The 16,292-nt window shown below is 41.9% G+C and overlaps 1 protein-coding gene across 1 annotated transcript in view; it reads right to left on the reverse strand.

The window, feature by feature from the left end:
* CRLF3 (cytokine receptor like factor 3) overlaps positions 1 to 16,292 on the reverse strand; it is a 44,143-nt gene that overhangs the window by 12,469 nt on the left and 15,382 nt on the right. The window contains exons 2-6 of the mRNA XM_066363779.1: positions 13,350 to 13,557; positions 8,311 to 8,398; positions 6,571 to 6,748; positions 4,564 to 4,786; positions 3,609 to 3,741 (exon numbers count right to left, since the gene is read on the reverse strand). Of these exons, the coding sequence (XP_066219876.1) occupies positions 3,609 to 3,741; positions 4,564 to 4,786; positions 6,571 to 6,748; positions 8,311 to 8,398; positions 13,350 to 13,557 (830 nt within the window). The remainder of the gene's footprint in view (positions 1 to 3,608; positions 3,742 to 4,563; positions 4,787 to 6,570; positions 6,749 to 8,310; positions 8,399 to 13,349; positions 13,558 to 16,292) is intronic.

Consider the following 16,292-nt stretch of genomic DNA (forward strand, 5'->3'; position numbering starts at 1 on the left):
AGTACATGGGTTTCAGGTGAACATCTATCTCCATAGCATTTGAACTGCTGATTATGTTGTATACCTGTCACCCAAAGTCAAATCTTTTTCCATCACCTTATATTTGTCCCTCTTTAGCCCCTACCTCCCATCCCTTTCCTACATTCCTCTCCCCCTGGTAACCACTTCACTTTTATCTATGTCCATGAATCTCAGTTTTATAGCTCACCTATGTGTGAAATCATACAGTTCTTAGCTTTTTCTGATTTACTTATTTCACTCAGTCTAATGTTCTCAAAGTCCATCCATGTTGTCGTAAATGGCACTATGTCATTATTTCTTATGGCTAAGTAAGGGGAAGAATTTAAAAGCAGGAGACCACGTGGTTACTATCAACCAGAAATAAATGTCATAGAAGAGGAAAAAGGAAAAGAACTAAGGCTACAGTAGCAGAAAAACTATAGATTTCAGGACTAATTAGAATCACGTTTCCCCACCCAGACTGGTAATTAAGATCACAGACTCTGGAGCCAGACTGCCTTGCATTTAAACCCTAACTTTGGCTTGACCAGGCGGTGGCGCAGTGGATAGAGCGTCAGTCTGGGATGCAGAAAACCTGGGTTCGAGACCCCAAGGTCGCCAGCTTGAGCATGGGCTCATCTGGTTCGAGGAAAAACCCACCAGCTTGAACCCAAGGTCGCTGGCTCCAGCAAGGGGTTACTCAGTCTGCTGAAGACCCACGGTCAAGGGACATATGAGAAAGCAATCAATGAACAACTAAGGTGTTGCAACGCGCAATGAAAAACTAATGATTGATGCTTCTCATCTCTCTCCGTTCCTGTCTCTCTGTCCCTGTCTATCCCTCTCTCTGACTCACTCTCTGTCTCTGTAAAAAAAAAAAAAAAAATTAAACCCTAACTTTGTCATTTACTAGTAACATGACAGTGGGTAAGTGACATCTCTATGCCGTAGCAACCTCATCCCTAAAATGAATAACTGCACCTATTTCATTGGGTTATTGTGCGAATCAAATGAGTTAATGCAAATGAAATGTTTAGAACAGTACCTGGCACGTAGTAAATGGTATTTAAATATTAACTGTGATTATTAGCATTAGGGTCTGAGATATCTGGCCTATATCTATCAACTCAGCAACCCCTACCACTACAGAGAAAGAAGTACCTTGTTCTCTGTAGGTTTACTAATGGAAGTACTTTGTAAGGAAGGGACATTAACAGAGAAGGGGTGTGTTAGTATAGAAAACTCATGATTACTTGGGGAATAATTAAATAGACTTTAGGCAAAAGACTCCTTATTTTTCTCTTTGTTGGTATTTTTCCGGTTATCAAGTCATTCTTTCATCATAATATAAGGGGTGAGAGACAGTATCAAAAATGAGAGAAAGCGCCTGACCAGGCGGTGGTACAGTGGATAGAGCGTTGGACTAGGATATGGAAGACCCAGGTTCGAGACCCCGAGGTCGCCAGCTTGAGTGCGGGCTCATCTGGTTTGAGCAAAAGCTCACCAGCTTGGACCCAAGGTCGCTGGCTCAAGCAAGGGGTTACTCGGTCTGCTGAAGGCCCGCGGTCAAGGCACATATGAGAAAGCAATCAATGAAAAACTAAGGTGTCGCAATGCGCAACGAAAATCTAATGATTGATGCTTCTCATCTCTCCATTCCTGTCTGTCTGTCCCTGTCTATCCCTCTCTCTGACTCTCTGTCTCTGTAAAGGAAAAAAAAAAAGAGAGAGAGAGAGAGAAAGCATTGTGATAACCGCTGACTGTCCAGATGAGCTGGCTGGTGAAGAACACGGCAACAGTGGCTCAGAGAACACTTGCAGACACCCTCCGTGCGTTACACGACAAGGGACTGAGAACAAGAGGAACTCGAGACAAGCTTTCACAATAAAATCTCATGACCTCAAGATGAAAGTTTAGAAGACAGTTTGCTGCACTGTAAGTATGGTGAACATCAGACAAACTTCACTTCTCTAAATCAAAACTAGGCCTGACCTGTAGTAGCGCAGTGAATAGAGTGTCAACTTGGAACACTGAGGTTGCCAGTTCGAAACCTGAGACTTGCTCATTAAAGGCCCATATGGGAAGCAACTACTTCTATGAGTTGATGTTTCCTGCTACCCTAATCATTTCTCTCTCTCTCCACTCTAAATACAATAAAAAAGTCTTTAAATAAATAAATAAAAACTGGGCTTTGGTTTCTAGGAAGAGCTATTCAGAAATATGACCACAGAGCCTGACCAAATGGTGGGACAGTTCATACAGCATCGGACTGGGACGCAGAGGACCCAGGTTCGAAACCCGGGGTCACCAGCTTGAACACAGGCTTACCAGCTTGAGCACGGGGTCACTGGCTTGAGTGTGGGATCATAGCCATGACCCCATGGTCGCTGGCTTGAGCCCAAAGATCACTGACTTGAAGCCCAAGCTCATTGGCTTGAGCAAGGGGTCACTCGCTCTGCTGTAGCCCCCCAGTCAAGGAACATATGAGAAAGCAATCAATGAACAACTAAGGAGACTAAGGAGCCACAAAGACAAATTGATGCTTCTCATCTCTTTCCCTTTCTATTTGTTTGTCCCTATCTGTCCTTCTCTCTGTCTCTGTCAAAAAGAAAAAAGAAAAATGAAATATAACCATAGAGAGTACATCTCAGATAACATGAAAACACAAAAAAGAAAATTTTTCTAATACAGGAAGAAATGGACAAAGAAATAGAAAATTAGTTGGTGGTAATATGGACTTGTTATCAGTTTTATTTTACAGAGACATATATATATGGTATGTTTACACTGTTAGATTGTCTCTCATAGAAACCTGCTTTTATTAATTCACAAAGGGAATAAAACTCTGGGCCTCTGAATTTTTAAGGTTGACCTTTGAGAAGTATTCCGCTTACCGAAGAGAAAAGAGACCTAAACTTAATGAGTACATGCTACCTATCGAATATAAGCAAGGCATTTTATACACTTTATCTCAGTTAATCTTCATAATAACCCCTTTGAATACATGAGAAAACTGAAGCAAAGAAAAATAAAGAAATTTCTCCAAAGTGCCACTGCCTATAATGATGGAATAACCTCAGGACGATTTTGAATCCAAAGCTTAAATATTGCTCTATATACTTCTTTTTTTTTTTTCTGTATTTTTCTTTTTTTTATTTTATTTTATTATTATTTTTTTTTCTGAAGCTGGAAACGGGGAGAGACAGTCAGACAGACTCCCGCATGCGCCCGACCGGGATCCACCCGGCACGCCCACCAGGGGCTACGCTCTGCCCACCAGGGAGCGATGCTCTGCCCCTCCGGGGCGTCGCTGTGCTGCGACCAGAGCCACTTTAGCGCCTGGGGCAGAGGCCAAGGAGCCATCCCCAGCGCTCGGGCCATCTTTGCTCCAATGGAGCCTTGGCTGCGGGAGGGGAAGAGAGAGACAGAGAGGAAGGGGGGGGGTGGAGAAGCAAATGGGCGCTTCTCCTATGTGCCCTGGCCGGGAATCGAACCCAGGTCCTCCGCACGCCAGGCCGACACTCTACCACTGAGCCAACCGGCCAGGGCTGCCCTATATACTTCTTTATACTGCCTATGCCATGACAGATACTTGAATGTCTACTTGCCTGAATGTTAACGTCTGCCCACAGAAGTAGGTCGGAGCACTGGAGTAGAGGACACCTGAGGATTCCGAATCATTCCGAAGCGCTATATTTCTTCGACTGCTCAGACTGTACCCCTCAAAGCCAGCTGTCCACTCTTTTTAAAAAGCAAAGACATTGAAAATTATTAGAATCTTTTCAGGACTATCTTCAGTACAGACATATTAAGTAAAATTTGGAAGTAGAACTATCTTAGGGGTCATGAGTAAGATCAATAAAAGAAAAGATTTTTCCAATGGTTAATCCTACAAATCACAGAAAAGCTTTTAGTCTATTCTTATATAATTTTGGCATGGAAGATCAAGGGAAGTGTTATCTATTGCCTATCTAATAAAACCATGTTTGAGCTTATTTCAACCTGATTAAGAACTAATTAACAAATGAGTCTGTTAAACTAGTGATACATAAGAGATCAATTTCAAATCATACGACTTTTGAGAAAAAACCTCTTGTAGTCTTCAGATACAATATTTAAAACATGTGGTTTTAGGGCATGCTACTAAACCTGTGTGGCAATATTTTGGACTCTGAAGATAAGAATGTTTAAAAATTTTTTTTAATTTACATAAAGTAATTTGAGCAGCAAGACATGTCCCATGTTGTTCTCATCAATTCAGGGTTTACCCTTAGAAAAAGGGGCTGTCAGGATACTGCCTTTAGCACATAATGCAAGAGTTCTTTTTTTTTTTAATTAATTAATTTATTTTTTTATTTATTCATTTTAGAGGGGAGAGAGAGAGAAGGGGGGAGGAGCAGGAAGCATCAACTCCCATATGTTCCTTGACTGGGCAAGCCCAGGGTTTTGAACCGGCGACCTCAGCGTTCCAGGTCGAAGCTTGATCCACTGCGCCACCACAGGTCAGGCTATGCAAAAGTTCTTATACACAGTTAAGCGTCAAGCGAGAAGGCAACAACATACCGTGAGGCACCAATGTGGAATGACCTATCTGGGGGACGCTCCAAGGACTCCACTCCTGCCGGCCATCTCCTCGGGCGCAGACTCGGAACTGATAATCAACATTGGGATCTATATGTAACACTATAAATTCAGTTTCAGCGCCTACATATACATCCTCAAAATGATTTGAAGTACATTTACGGAACTGAAGTCTGTAATCTTGAGCTGTAAAATCGTCATCCACCTAAGGAGAAAGGCTTTATGTTAGGTAAGAAGCAGAGAATAACTTCTATCAGCATCACTGTGTAAGAACTTTGAAGGGGGGCATTTTGGGCCAAGCACACAAGCCCATGTGCTGAATATGCTCAATATAGGGTCTTCTCAGGAAAGTCACAGGAGATATTCCATTATTATCTCCCCTTCTCTTTACTGAACCACGTTTTAGACTCTCCAATCTGATATGAAAATTTCTGCTTTCTTTGATGAAACGGCATGTTTTCTACAAAATAATGCCAAAGATAAAACATTCAAAATTCAAGGAAAGAATCCCACAACTACATCACTCAAATAACCAAGAGAGAATTAATATCCAGAAAAAAAAAAACAACTCCTAAAAATAAATAGAACACAAAACACCCAATAGAAAAGTGGGTAAGACATGAATAAGCATTCTAAAGAATGTAAGAACCAAAAAATATATTAAAATATTCAACCAAGGCCCTGGCCGGTTGGCTCGGTGGTAGAGCGTCGGCCTGGCATGCGGGGGACCCGGGTTGGATTCCCGGCCAGGGCACATAGGAGAAGCGCCCATTTGCTTCTCCATCCCCCCCTCCTTCCTCTCTGTCTCTCTCTTCCCCTCCCGCAGCCAAGGCTCCATTGGAGCAAAGATGGCCCGGGCGCTGGGGATAGCTCCTTGGCCTCTGCCCCAGGCGCTAGAGTGGCTCTGGTCGCGGCAGAGCGACGCCCCGGAGGGGCAGAGCATCGCCCCCTGGTGGGCGTGCCGGGTGGATCCCGGTCGGGCACATGCGGGAGTCTGTCTGACTGTCTCTCCCCGTTTCCAGCTTCAGAAAAATACAAAAATAAATAAATAAATAAATAAATAAAAAATAAAATAAAATATTCAACCAAATTTTTAATATGGAAAATGCAATCCAAAACTACAATGAGAAGCCTATTGGCAAAAATATAAGTCTGACAATACCAAGTGTTGGTCAGTATGCAGATTAACAGGAACTCAGAACTACAACTGGTATAATCACTTTGGAAAGAGTTTAGTATTACCTAGTATAGACCTAATATAATTTATGGGTAAGCATATGCTTTAGAAAAAAATCTTACAACAATGCTTACAGTAAAACAAAACAAATAAACTTGGAAACTGTGGGCCCACTGATACACAAAGAAACAAAATAGAGAAAGAGCCCTTGTTTTGAACCAACAAAAAGCATTTCTACTTCTTCTATACCAGGTGTCATTTTAAAAAATTCTATTTAAGAAGATAGTTTCTAGAAGCTGAGCACGCATCTCTGATGATGTATTTGTCAAAGAACCAAAACACTATGACTCATGCGGACATGGTTTCTGTTGAAAATATGATAGTTCATCTACATAACTGATTTAAAACAGAATTATCAACAATGCTGAGAATGCAAAGAAACCATTCTTTAGACATTTTATTTCAGAGATACTCGCTGAGTATTGAACAAACATATCAGACACCAATATTCATTATCATGATTTAACGCTCTAATGAAGAGAAATGGAAACAATCCTCAACTCACGAAGATTAAGTTTGGAAAACCACGTTGTGATACAGGGATTTAAAAAAGTACCTTCAAAACTGTTTCTCTCAAACTGGATGAGCTACCTCAGTTCATGTTCCCTGTGACTTTTTTTTAATCCCTGTGACTTTAATTGTAAAGCAAAAGGGATTTTTATTTATGAAGAAAATATTTAAAAAAAAATTAAAGGCGCCCAAATCTTAAGTCCATAATGTTAAAGCCACTTCTACGATTCTGAATTACATACCTTACACCATCGCACGATGATGCCTCCAGGTTTCTCTATCAGTTCTTCTATCTGTACTGGTGGGCGAGATGCTACTGTTCCATGCTTAAAAATATGGTCTTTCACTATGTTAAGAATTGAGTCATCTAACTGTGCAGATAAACAAGGCACATCAACCAGTAAAGGCACTTCTGGTAAGCTGAGGAAACAAAGCAAATGGGGTTCTGAGCCTTCTGACTGCGAGTTAAAAATACAAGGAAAATGCACTGGCCAGTTGGCTCAGCAGTAGAGCACTGGCCTGGTATGTGGAAGTCCCAGGTTTGATTCCCGGCCAGGACACACAGGAGAAGCGCCCATCTGCTTCTCCACCCTTCCCCCTCTACTTTCTATCTCTCTCTTCCTCTCCAGCAGCCAGGGCTGCATTGGAGCAAAGTTGGCCCTGGCTGAGGATGGCTCTATGGCCTCTGCCTTAGGCGCTAGAATGGCTCCGGTTGCAACAGAGCCACGCCCCAGATGGGAAGAGCATTGATTGCACCCTAGTGCAATGCCAGGTGGATCCCAGTCAAGCACATGCGGGAGTCGCTCTGCCTCCCTGCTTCTCACTTCAGAAAAATAGAACAACAAAAAAAAATACAAGGAATATATTTTTGTGTGTGTGTGTGTGACAGAGACAGAGTCAGAGAGAGGGACAGACAGGGACAGACAGACAGGAAGGGAGTGAGATGAGAAGCATCAATTCTTTGTTGCGGCTCCGTAGTTGTTCATTGATTGCTTTCTCATATGTGCCTTGACTGGGGGGCTACAGTAGACCGAGTGATCCCTTGCTGGAGCAAGCGACCTTGGGTCCAAGCTGGTGAGCCTTGCTCAAACCAGATGAGCCTGTGCTCAAACTGGCAACCTTGGGGTCTCAAACCTGGGTCCTCCATGGCCCAGTCCAACGCTCTATCCACTGGGCCACCGCCTGGTCAGGCCACAAGGAATATTTTAGATCAGCCACATATTATAAGGATGCAGAAGTTCCCAGTAAATAATGCTAATGGCAGCGGGGGCTTTGCAAGATGTTACATCAAGATTCTCTTCCCAAATAAATATAAGCATAGAAGATAAAAAAGAAGTTGGTAGCATCACAGTTGTCAAGTTGATAACAAAAGATCGGATTTACTGATATATGACCAGTTTCAGTGATATGTTCAATTTTTTAAAAATTAACAATTCTCTTACACATTAGAATTGAAGAAACCCTGTAGTAATACTGTGCCAAAGATTACAATCACAAATATTTCATATTAGTAATACTGGAAATAAGCTGTAAATTTTTTTTTTTTTTTAAAGAGACAGAGTCAAAGAAGGGATAGATAGGGACAGACAGACAGGAACGGAGAGAGATGAGAAGCATCAATCATCAGTTTTTCATTGTGACACCTTAGTGGTTCATTGATTGCTTTCTCATATGTGCCTTGACTGTGGGGCTACAGCAGTCCGAGTAACCCCTTGCTCAAGTCAGCGACCTTGGTTCCAAGCTGGTGAGCTTTTGCTCATACCAGATGAACCCGCGCTCAAGCTGGCGACCTTGGGGTCTCGAACCTGGGTCCTCGGCATCCCAGTCCAACGCTCTATCCACTGAGCCACCGCCTGGTCAAGCTGTGAAATCTTGAAAAACATATTATCTATCGCCCTTCATCAGAGTCTTGAACAGAAAGTGAAAAAAGGCGGATAATTTAAATTCTTAAAAGTAAGCCCGAAAGGCACTAACTCATTTACCTGTCCAACTGAATGTGCGAGGCCTTTTTGGTAAAGCTCCACAGTTTCTCACTCTGTTCTCCCACACCGCCAAGAATGGCAAGTTCACCTACGATCAGAAATAAGAAATCTAGTACAGTGAAAAATGGTCATACTGTAAGTAATCTACATACCCCATGTCAAGGTAGGTCTCTGGTTTTCCTGCAAATAATTCTTAAGTGATACCACAGTCAAATTCCCAAAAAGTAAAGAGGTGAAGGGATTAAGAAGTACAGATCAATAGTTTCGAAACAGAGAATATAAAGTACAGCATAAAAAGTATAGTAAAAAATATTGTAATAACTGTATGGTACTAGGTAGGTACTGGAAATACCAAGGGAACACTTTGTAAAGTATATGACTCTTTAACCACTATAAAATATACCTGAAACTAATACAAAATAATATTAAATGTAAACTGTAATTAAAAAAAAAAATTAAAAAAAAAAATTCCTGCCCTGGTCATTGAGGGTTTGACCATAATCAGGGCACATATGAGAAGCAATCAATGAGGATACAATTAAATGGAACTAAGCAGAACAAATTGATGTTTCTCTCTCCCTTCTCCCTCTCTCTCAAATTAATGGAAAAAGATTATTTTTTAAATCCCAAAAAGTAAAAATAGACACTATTTTATTTATTTACTTACTTTTGACAGGGACAGATAAAGACAGAGAGAGGGACAGATAGAAACAGACAGGAAGAGAGAGAGATGAGAAGCATCAATTGTTCGTTGTGGCTCCTTAGTTGTTCATTGGTTGCTTTCTCATATGTGCCTTGACCGGGGAGCTACAGCAGTGCGAGTGACCCCTTGCTCAATTCAGTGACCCCATGCTAAAGCTGGTAGGCTCGTGCTCAAGCCGGATGAGCCCACACTCAAGCCGGTGACCTCAGGGTCTCGAATCTGGTTCCTCAGCATCCCAGTCCGACGCTCTATCCACTGCACCACCACCTGGTCAGGTAGTAGACACTATTTTAGAAGTGACACTAATGTTATGCTCAAGAGAAAAGGGGGGGTCTAACCCAGTTAAATGGGTTAGAATATCATCCCAATACACCAAGGTTGTAGGTTCGATCCCCAGTCAGGCCAAATACAAGAATCAACCAATGAATTCATAAATAAGTGGAACAACAAATAGATGTTTCTCTCTCTATAACCAACTTCTATGTCCTTCTACAGCCTTACAGAATACCACCAGAACTCTTTCATCTGAATGCATCTTGGAATAACCCAATTTTTTTAGGCCAACTAACATGAGCTTCTCCCTCACCAAAAGGAAAACAGACACACTGCACATTGCCTTCAAATCCTCAAAATTCCATAAGTAAGTGTTTATCCCTTAGGAGGGGAGTAAAAAAAAGAACTTTTAAATTTAAAATATTTCTGAAGTATATTTAAAAAAACATGAGGCACCAGATGCTGTGCCTCAAAAGATTTTCTAAACTTAAAAGCATTTCTCAGTCCTCAGAATGACGGGAGTACACTCCTGACCTGTACTGAACTGATTCTGGGTTTGTTTCCAAATGCAAAGCCTCCAGGGGAAGACATTCTATAATCCTGCTAATAAGAGGTTTTCTCGAAGGCACTATCACGGTCAAGAGCAAATAAGCACTGTTCATTAAAAACTAAAATATAATTAGCATGTTTAACGACAACACTAGTACTACATTCTAAGTGGGACCAAAAAGAAGAATGATTTCCAGTGGGAGTGACAGATTTAAGAAACCCTGTACGCTTTTTATCCTATGCCATGGACAGCACTCAATCTGCAGAATGAGTGGTATTCAATTGCCTTCCCTGGCTCTTTTTTGCTCAACTGCCTTTAAATGTTGGCATCCCCTAGAGCTCTGCCCTCTGCTGCCTTCTCTTCTCATGTTGTAGACTATCTCTTGATGACTTTACTACTTTCCATAGATTCAGATTTGATGTATATGTCATTAACTGTCATATTGACATCTCCAGGTATTATCTCTCTCCTAAGCATCATACCCACCATTGCCAACTCTCTCTTGGCATCGTAAGCACTTCAAAGTCAACATGCCCCAAACCAAATGCCTAAGTACCCACTGAAGCCACCCTTCCTACTTCATTTCCTGTCACTGAAGAGCACAATTTACTGACACCCAAAATCAAGTTGGTTTTTGGTCATCCTAAATTCTTCCCTTTCTCCTCCAACCTATATCCAGACAATCACCAATAATTAACAGTAAAATCATCAATAATTCTATCTCTGAAAAATCTTAAAACCAGCTCTACCTCATCTTTACCTGTTTCTGCCCTTATTCTTTCGTATCTGGATTACTGTCACAACTTCCTAATTAGTCTCTTTTCCTTCTAGTCTTACAATCTTGAATCCAATCCTCAAAATATAGGCAGTATCATTTTTCATAATTTCAAAATGCAAACCTGACTGTGTAACTCTGTTGCCCAAAATACTTTACATATCCCTGATGTACCATTTACTTCACCCATGATGTTACTTCTGCTTCCAATCATGCTGTTATCTGCTTGTTGAATTTCTTTTCTTTTTTTTTTTGGTCAGAGACAGAGTCAAGAGAGAGGGACAGGTAGAAACAGATAGGCAGGAAGGGAAAGAAATGAGAAGAATCTTTGTTGCAGCTCTTTAGTTGTTCATCGATTGCTTTCTCATATGTGCCTTGACTAGGGGGAAGGGGCTACAGCAGAGCGAGTAACCCCTTGCTCAAGCCAGCAACCCCATGCTCAAGCTGGTGAGCCCATGCTCAAGCCGGATGAGCTTGCACTCAAGCTGGAGACCTCAGGGTTTTGAATCTGGGTCCTCTACATCCCAGTCCTATTCTCTATCCACTGTGCCACCGACTGGTCAGGCTTGATGAATTTCTTCAAGCTTCTGTAGAACTCCTCCTACAGAAATCTATCCTGCCTGACCAGGTGGTGGCGCAGTGGATAGAGCGTCAGACTGGGATGCGGAAGGACCCAGGTTCGAGACCCCGAGGTCGCCAGCTTGAGCGCGGGCTCATCTGGCTTGAGCAAAGAGCTCACCAGCTTGGACCCAAGGTCACTGGCTCCAGCAGGGGGTTGCTCAGTCTGCTGAAGGCCCACGGTCAAGGCACATGTGAGAAAGCAATCAATGAACAACTAAGAAGTTGCAACGCGCAACGAGAAACTGATGATTGATGCTTTTCATCTCTCTCCATTCCTGTCTGTCTGTCCCTGTCTATCTCTGCCTCTGTTAAAAAAAAAAAAAAAAAAAAGAAATCTATCCTACATTTTCTGAGAGTTAAGCAATTCACTTTTGTGCTCCCATAAGGTCTCAGATCTCTCTCAGCATGTATGCCTCTACATGTGAGTCCAAGGGGAGAATTTTTATTTAATGTACTTGACAAAGGCTTATGGGAAGGAAGAAGGAATAAGGGAAGGGCAAGAGGGAAAGATGGAAGGAGGGGAAGAGGGACACAGCAAGGCAAGATCTGGGCATGTTTCAATCAAAATAACTGGCTAAAGACAAAAGCATAAAAACTACAATTTCAGGTATGAACACTAATATTTATTAACCTACTGAAAAGAAAAGACTAAAATTAAATTCTATAAACCATGAACACTCTGAAAAATATCCTGAAGACTCAAATGACCTTAAAATTGCTCTGTTAACAGTGAAAGTGGCCTGACCAGGGAGAGGCGCAGTGATAGAGCGTAGGACTGGGACTCAGAGGACCCAGGTTTGAAACCCCAAGGTCACTGGCTTGAGCGTGGGATCATAGACATGACCCCATGGTCGCTGGCTTGACTTCAAGCTTGCTGGCTTGAGCAAGGGGTCACTTGCTCTGCTGTAGCCCCCTGGTCAAGGCACATATGAGAAAGCAATCAATCAACAACTAAGATGCCACAACAAAGAATAGATGCTTCTCATCGCTCTCCCTTCCTGTCTGTCCTTATCTGTCCCTCTGCCTCTCTCTCTGAACAAAAAAAACAAAAAAACAGTGAATGTGACCTGACCTATGGTGGTGCAGTAGATAAGCAACTGCTATGAGTTGATGCTTCCTGCTCCTCCACACCCCTCTCTCTCTTAAATCAGTAAATAAAATCTTTCATAAAAAGTAAATATGGGCCTGAATATTTACCACCAGGTGGTGGTGCAGTGAATAGAGCGTCGGACTGAGATGCCGAGGACCCAGGTTCGAGACCCCGAGGTCGCCAGCTTGAGCACGGGCTCATCTGGTTTGAGCAAAAGATCACCAGCTTGGACTCAAGGTTGCTGGCTAGAGCAAGGGGTTGCTCCGTCTGCTGAAGGCCCGCGGTCAAGGCACATATGAAAAAGCAATCAATTAACAACTAAGGTGTCGCAATGTGCAACGAAAAACTAATGATTGATGCTTCTCATCTCTCCGTTCCTGTCTGTCTATCCCTGTCTATCCCTCTCTCTGTCTCTGTAAAAAAAAAAAAAAGTAAATATGGCCTGACCAGGCGGTGGTGCATGGATAGAGCGTTGGACTGAGATGTGGAGGATCCAGGTTCAAGACCCTGAGGTTGCCAGCTTGAGCACGGGCTCATATGGTTTGAGCAAGGCTCACCAGCTTGAGCCCAAGGTCGCTGGCTCAAGCAAGAGGTCACTCAGTCTGCTGTAGCGCACCCCCCCCCAGTCAAGGCACATATGAGAAATCAATCAATGAACAACTAAGGAGCCGCAATGAAGAATTGATGTTTTTCATCTCTTTCCCTTCCTGTCTGTCTGTCCCTATCTGCCCCTCTCTCTGACTCTTGTCTCTGCCACACACACACACAAAAAGTAAATATGATACTATCATGGAACCATTTGAGGAAAAAAATCATTTACTCCTTGTTTTGTAAATGTTGTAATTAACACTTTAATTGCATTTACCCTGGGATACCTCACTGTATATCTGTTTTCCTATATTACAAACTGTCTCAAGGTAGGTAATATAAGCACCCCACAGATGGCAGGATAGTCTGCTGGCATCCTGAGAAATCAGCAAAGTGTCAATCTGAATTTGCCACACTAACTAGTTCCCTGGACTCCTACCTTCTTGGACCAAGTCGTCTGCAGTGTTAACTCCGTGCTCTATAAGCTTCTGGCAGTCATCCAGTGGTTTAATGGTCTCTTGTTCAATGGTGTCCACTTCTTGCAAAAGGGTTACCAATCGCTCATCCAAGAGTTTCCCAAGGGTTCCCTTTAAATCATTAAAATGCTGTCTGAGGACATCTCTTGTCTGTGATGCACTTTCTTTGATCTGAAAAAAAATAACATAAAAACTCAGAATCACAATAAAGGCTAATCCACCAGCAACACCTATAATTTCAAGGTACTACACAACCATCATCTTCTATTCATTGCAAAACCAAATGTGATTCATTTGCACAAACTTGCAGACTTGCACAGAACTGGCCTTCAGGTGAGACAGAATTGGTTCAAACTCTGGTTCCATCAGTCACAAACTGTGTCAATGTAGTCAAGTTAATTAAGCACTCCATGCCTCAATTTTCTTATTTCTCAAATGAGTATACTAATGCATACCCCATGGGGCTGCTGTTAGAATTAAATAAAAATAACATATGATGCACTTAGTAAAACAACCAGCACACTATTTTTCTCAATAAATAACTGTTAAAAAGTATTATCTTCACAAAGTATAGATCTTGGCAATAGTACATTTCAGTTAAAAAGACTTTTAAGTTAGGAGGAGATTAAAATTCATTTTGCTGAAAAGAAGTAAAGAAATGGTAGACTAGAAAGCCATATTATAAAAAAAAAATTCTCTTCTGGATAAAATGCCCTCATTATGCTAAAAGAAACTAAGAATTTATTTAAAATCCAAGGAGGCTCATAAGAGGCAGAAAATGTTTATGAAAAACACCTTTTTGGGTCAATGCTTAATCTTTTGTGTCATGGTCCTCTTTGCAAATCTCAATGAGAGGTTTATAGACCCTCTTCCCAGAAAATGAATAATCTATACCCTAAAGAAATTATTCAATTTTAAAAATTTCAAATTCCTTTAGATCCCAACCATGGCTTGCTGGGAGCAGTAATTCTAAAACTGGCTTGCAGAAGAAATCACCCAGGCTGCCTGTTATAGTTTAGACTGAAGGGCTCCATCCCAGATCTGCCCAACTAGAAGCCTGTAGGAGGGGCTGGAGGCCTCGATGGAGTTCTCACTTTCACAAGCACACCCGTGGTTCTGCAGTCTATACTTTGAGAAACACTGCCCTAGGTCCACAGAACTGCTGTTCTAAGATAAAAGAAAGAAACATCTTTACATCTCACACATAGTTTGAAAACACGTCAGCTGTCTATACAGACACCAGATTTTTTTCTTACAGAATACAGGTAACACACAATTCACTTTCTCTCACTTAAAAAGGAAATTCTTGCCTGACCTATGGTGGAGCAGTGGATAAAGCATCGACATGAAATGCTGAGGTTTTCAGTTCAAAACCCTGGGCTTGCCTGGTCAAGGCACATATGAGAAGCAACCAATGAACAGCTAGAATGAAGCAACTACTTCTTGCCCCACTCCCCGCCCTCTGTAAAATCAATAAACTCTTAAACAACAACAACCAAAAAAAGGAAATTCTAACCATAAGCAAAACACCTAGTTGAATTAAAGTAAACACATGCTTTAAATTGCAGACATTATCATATGAGTTTCATATGACACATTATGTTTACTGTCCCAATCCTTTTGCTAACTTTATCTTAGAAAGAGTGTTTGAAGTCCAAGAAAAATTCACCTAGAAAGACTGTATCAAAATATGAATAAAACATAGTATATTTCAACAGTTAATACAGAAACTTAGAAAATTTTCTATTTATTCTCTATTATTGAATTTAAAAAGCAGAATACAAAACTGCTTTACAGAAATGTTCACAACCACATAAAAAACAAGATGTCCTGCCCAAAGATAACAAAGAAATAAGTCCAAGAAAAATTCACCTAGAAAGACTATATCAAAATATGACTAAAACACAGTATTTCAACAGTTAATACAAAAACTTAGAAAATTTTCTATTTATTCTCTATTACTGAATTAAAAAAGCAGAATACAAAATTGCTTTACAGAAATGTTCACAACCACATAAAAAACAAGATGTCCTGCCCAAGGATAACAAAGAAATACCCCCCCCCAAAGGAATAATTTGATTGGCTGGGATGGGCAGATCATGGAAACAATTTTTTTCTCCTTTTGTCATTATTGGAAGTTACAATGAATGGTATGTGTGCAGTAACAGAATTCCTTAAATCATAAAGTAAAGGAGAAATCCTAATTTAATTGTTAACTAATCTCTGGAAAGTTACTAAAGAACTTTTATAAAATAAACCCAAATCAAAGTTTTTTACAAGGGCCATATTCAATATGCACTTGATTTGGTTCATCACTCAACTGCAGGACCCTTGAGAGAAAGGCACTCACATAACAGCATTAAGCAAATAAATGTGTTGAATACAAATGGAGTTAGCCTGACCAGGTGGTGGCACAGTGGATGGAGTGTCAGATTGGGACATGGAGGACCTGGGTTCAAAATCCCGAGGTTGCCAGCTTTGAGCACGGGCTCATCTGGTTTGAGCAAGGGGTCACTCAGTGGGCTGTGGCCCCCCGGTCAAGGCACATATGAGAAAGCGATTGGCCTTGGCCGGTTGGCTCAGTGGTAGAGCATCGGCCTGGCGTGCAAAAGTCCTGGGTTCGATTCCCAGCCAGGGCACACAGGAGAAGCGCCCATCTGCTTCTCTACACCCCCCTCCTTCCTCTCTGTCTCTCTCTTCCCCTCCCACAGCGAGGCTCCATCGGAGCAAAGATGGCCCGGGCGCTGGGGATGGCTCCTTGGCCTCTGCCCCAGGCACTAGAGTGGCTCTGGTCGCGGCAGAGCGACGCCCAGGAGGGGCAGAGCGTCACCCCCTGGTGGGCGTGCCGGGTGGATCCCGGTCGGGCGCATGCGGGAGTCTGACTGTCTCTCCCTGTTTCCAGCTTC

This window comes from Saccopteryx leptura, chromosome 2 (assembly GCF_036850995.1).
Source record: "Saccopteryx leptura isolate mSacLep1 chromosome 2, mSacLep1_pri_phased_curated, whole genome shotgun sequence".
NCBI lineage: Eukaryota > Metazoa > Chordata > Mammalia > Chiroptera > Emballonuridae > Saccopteryx > Saccopteryx leptura.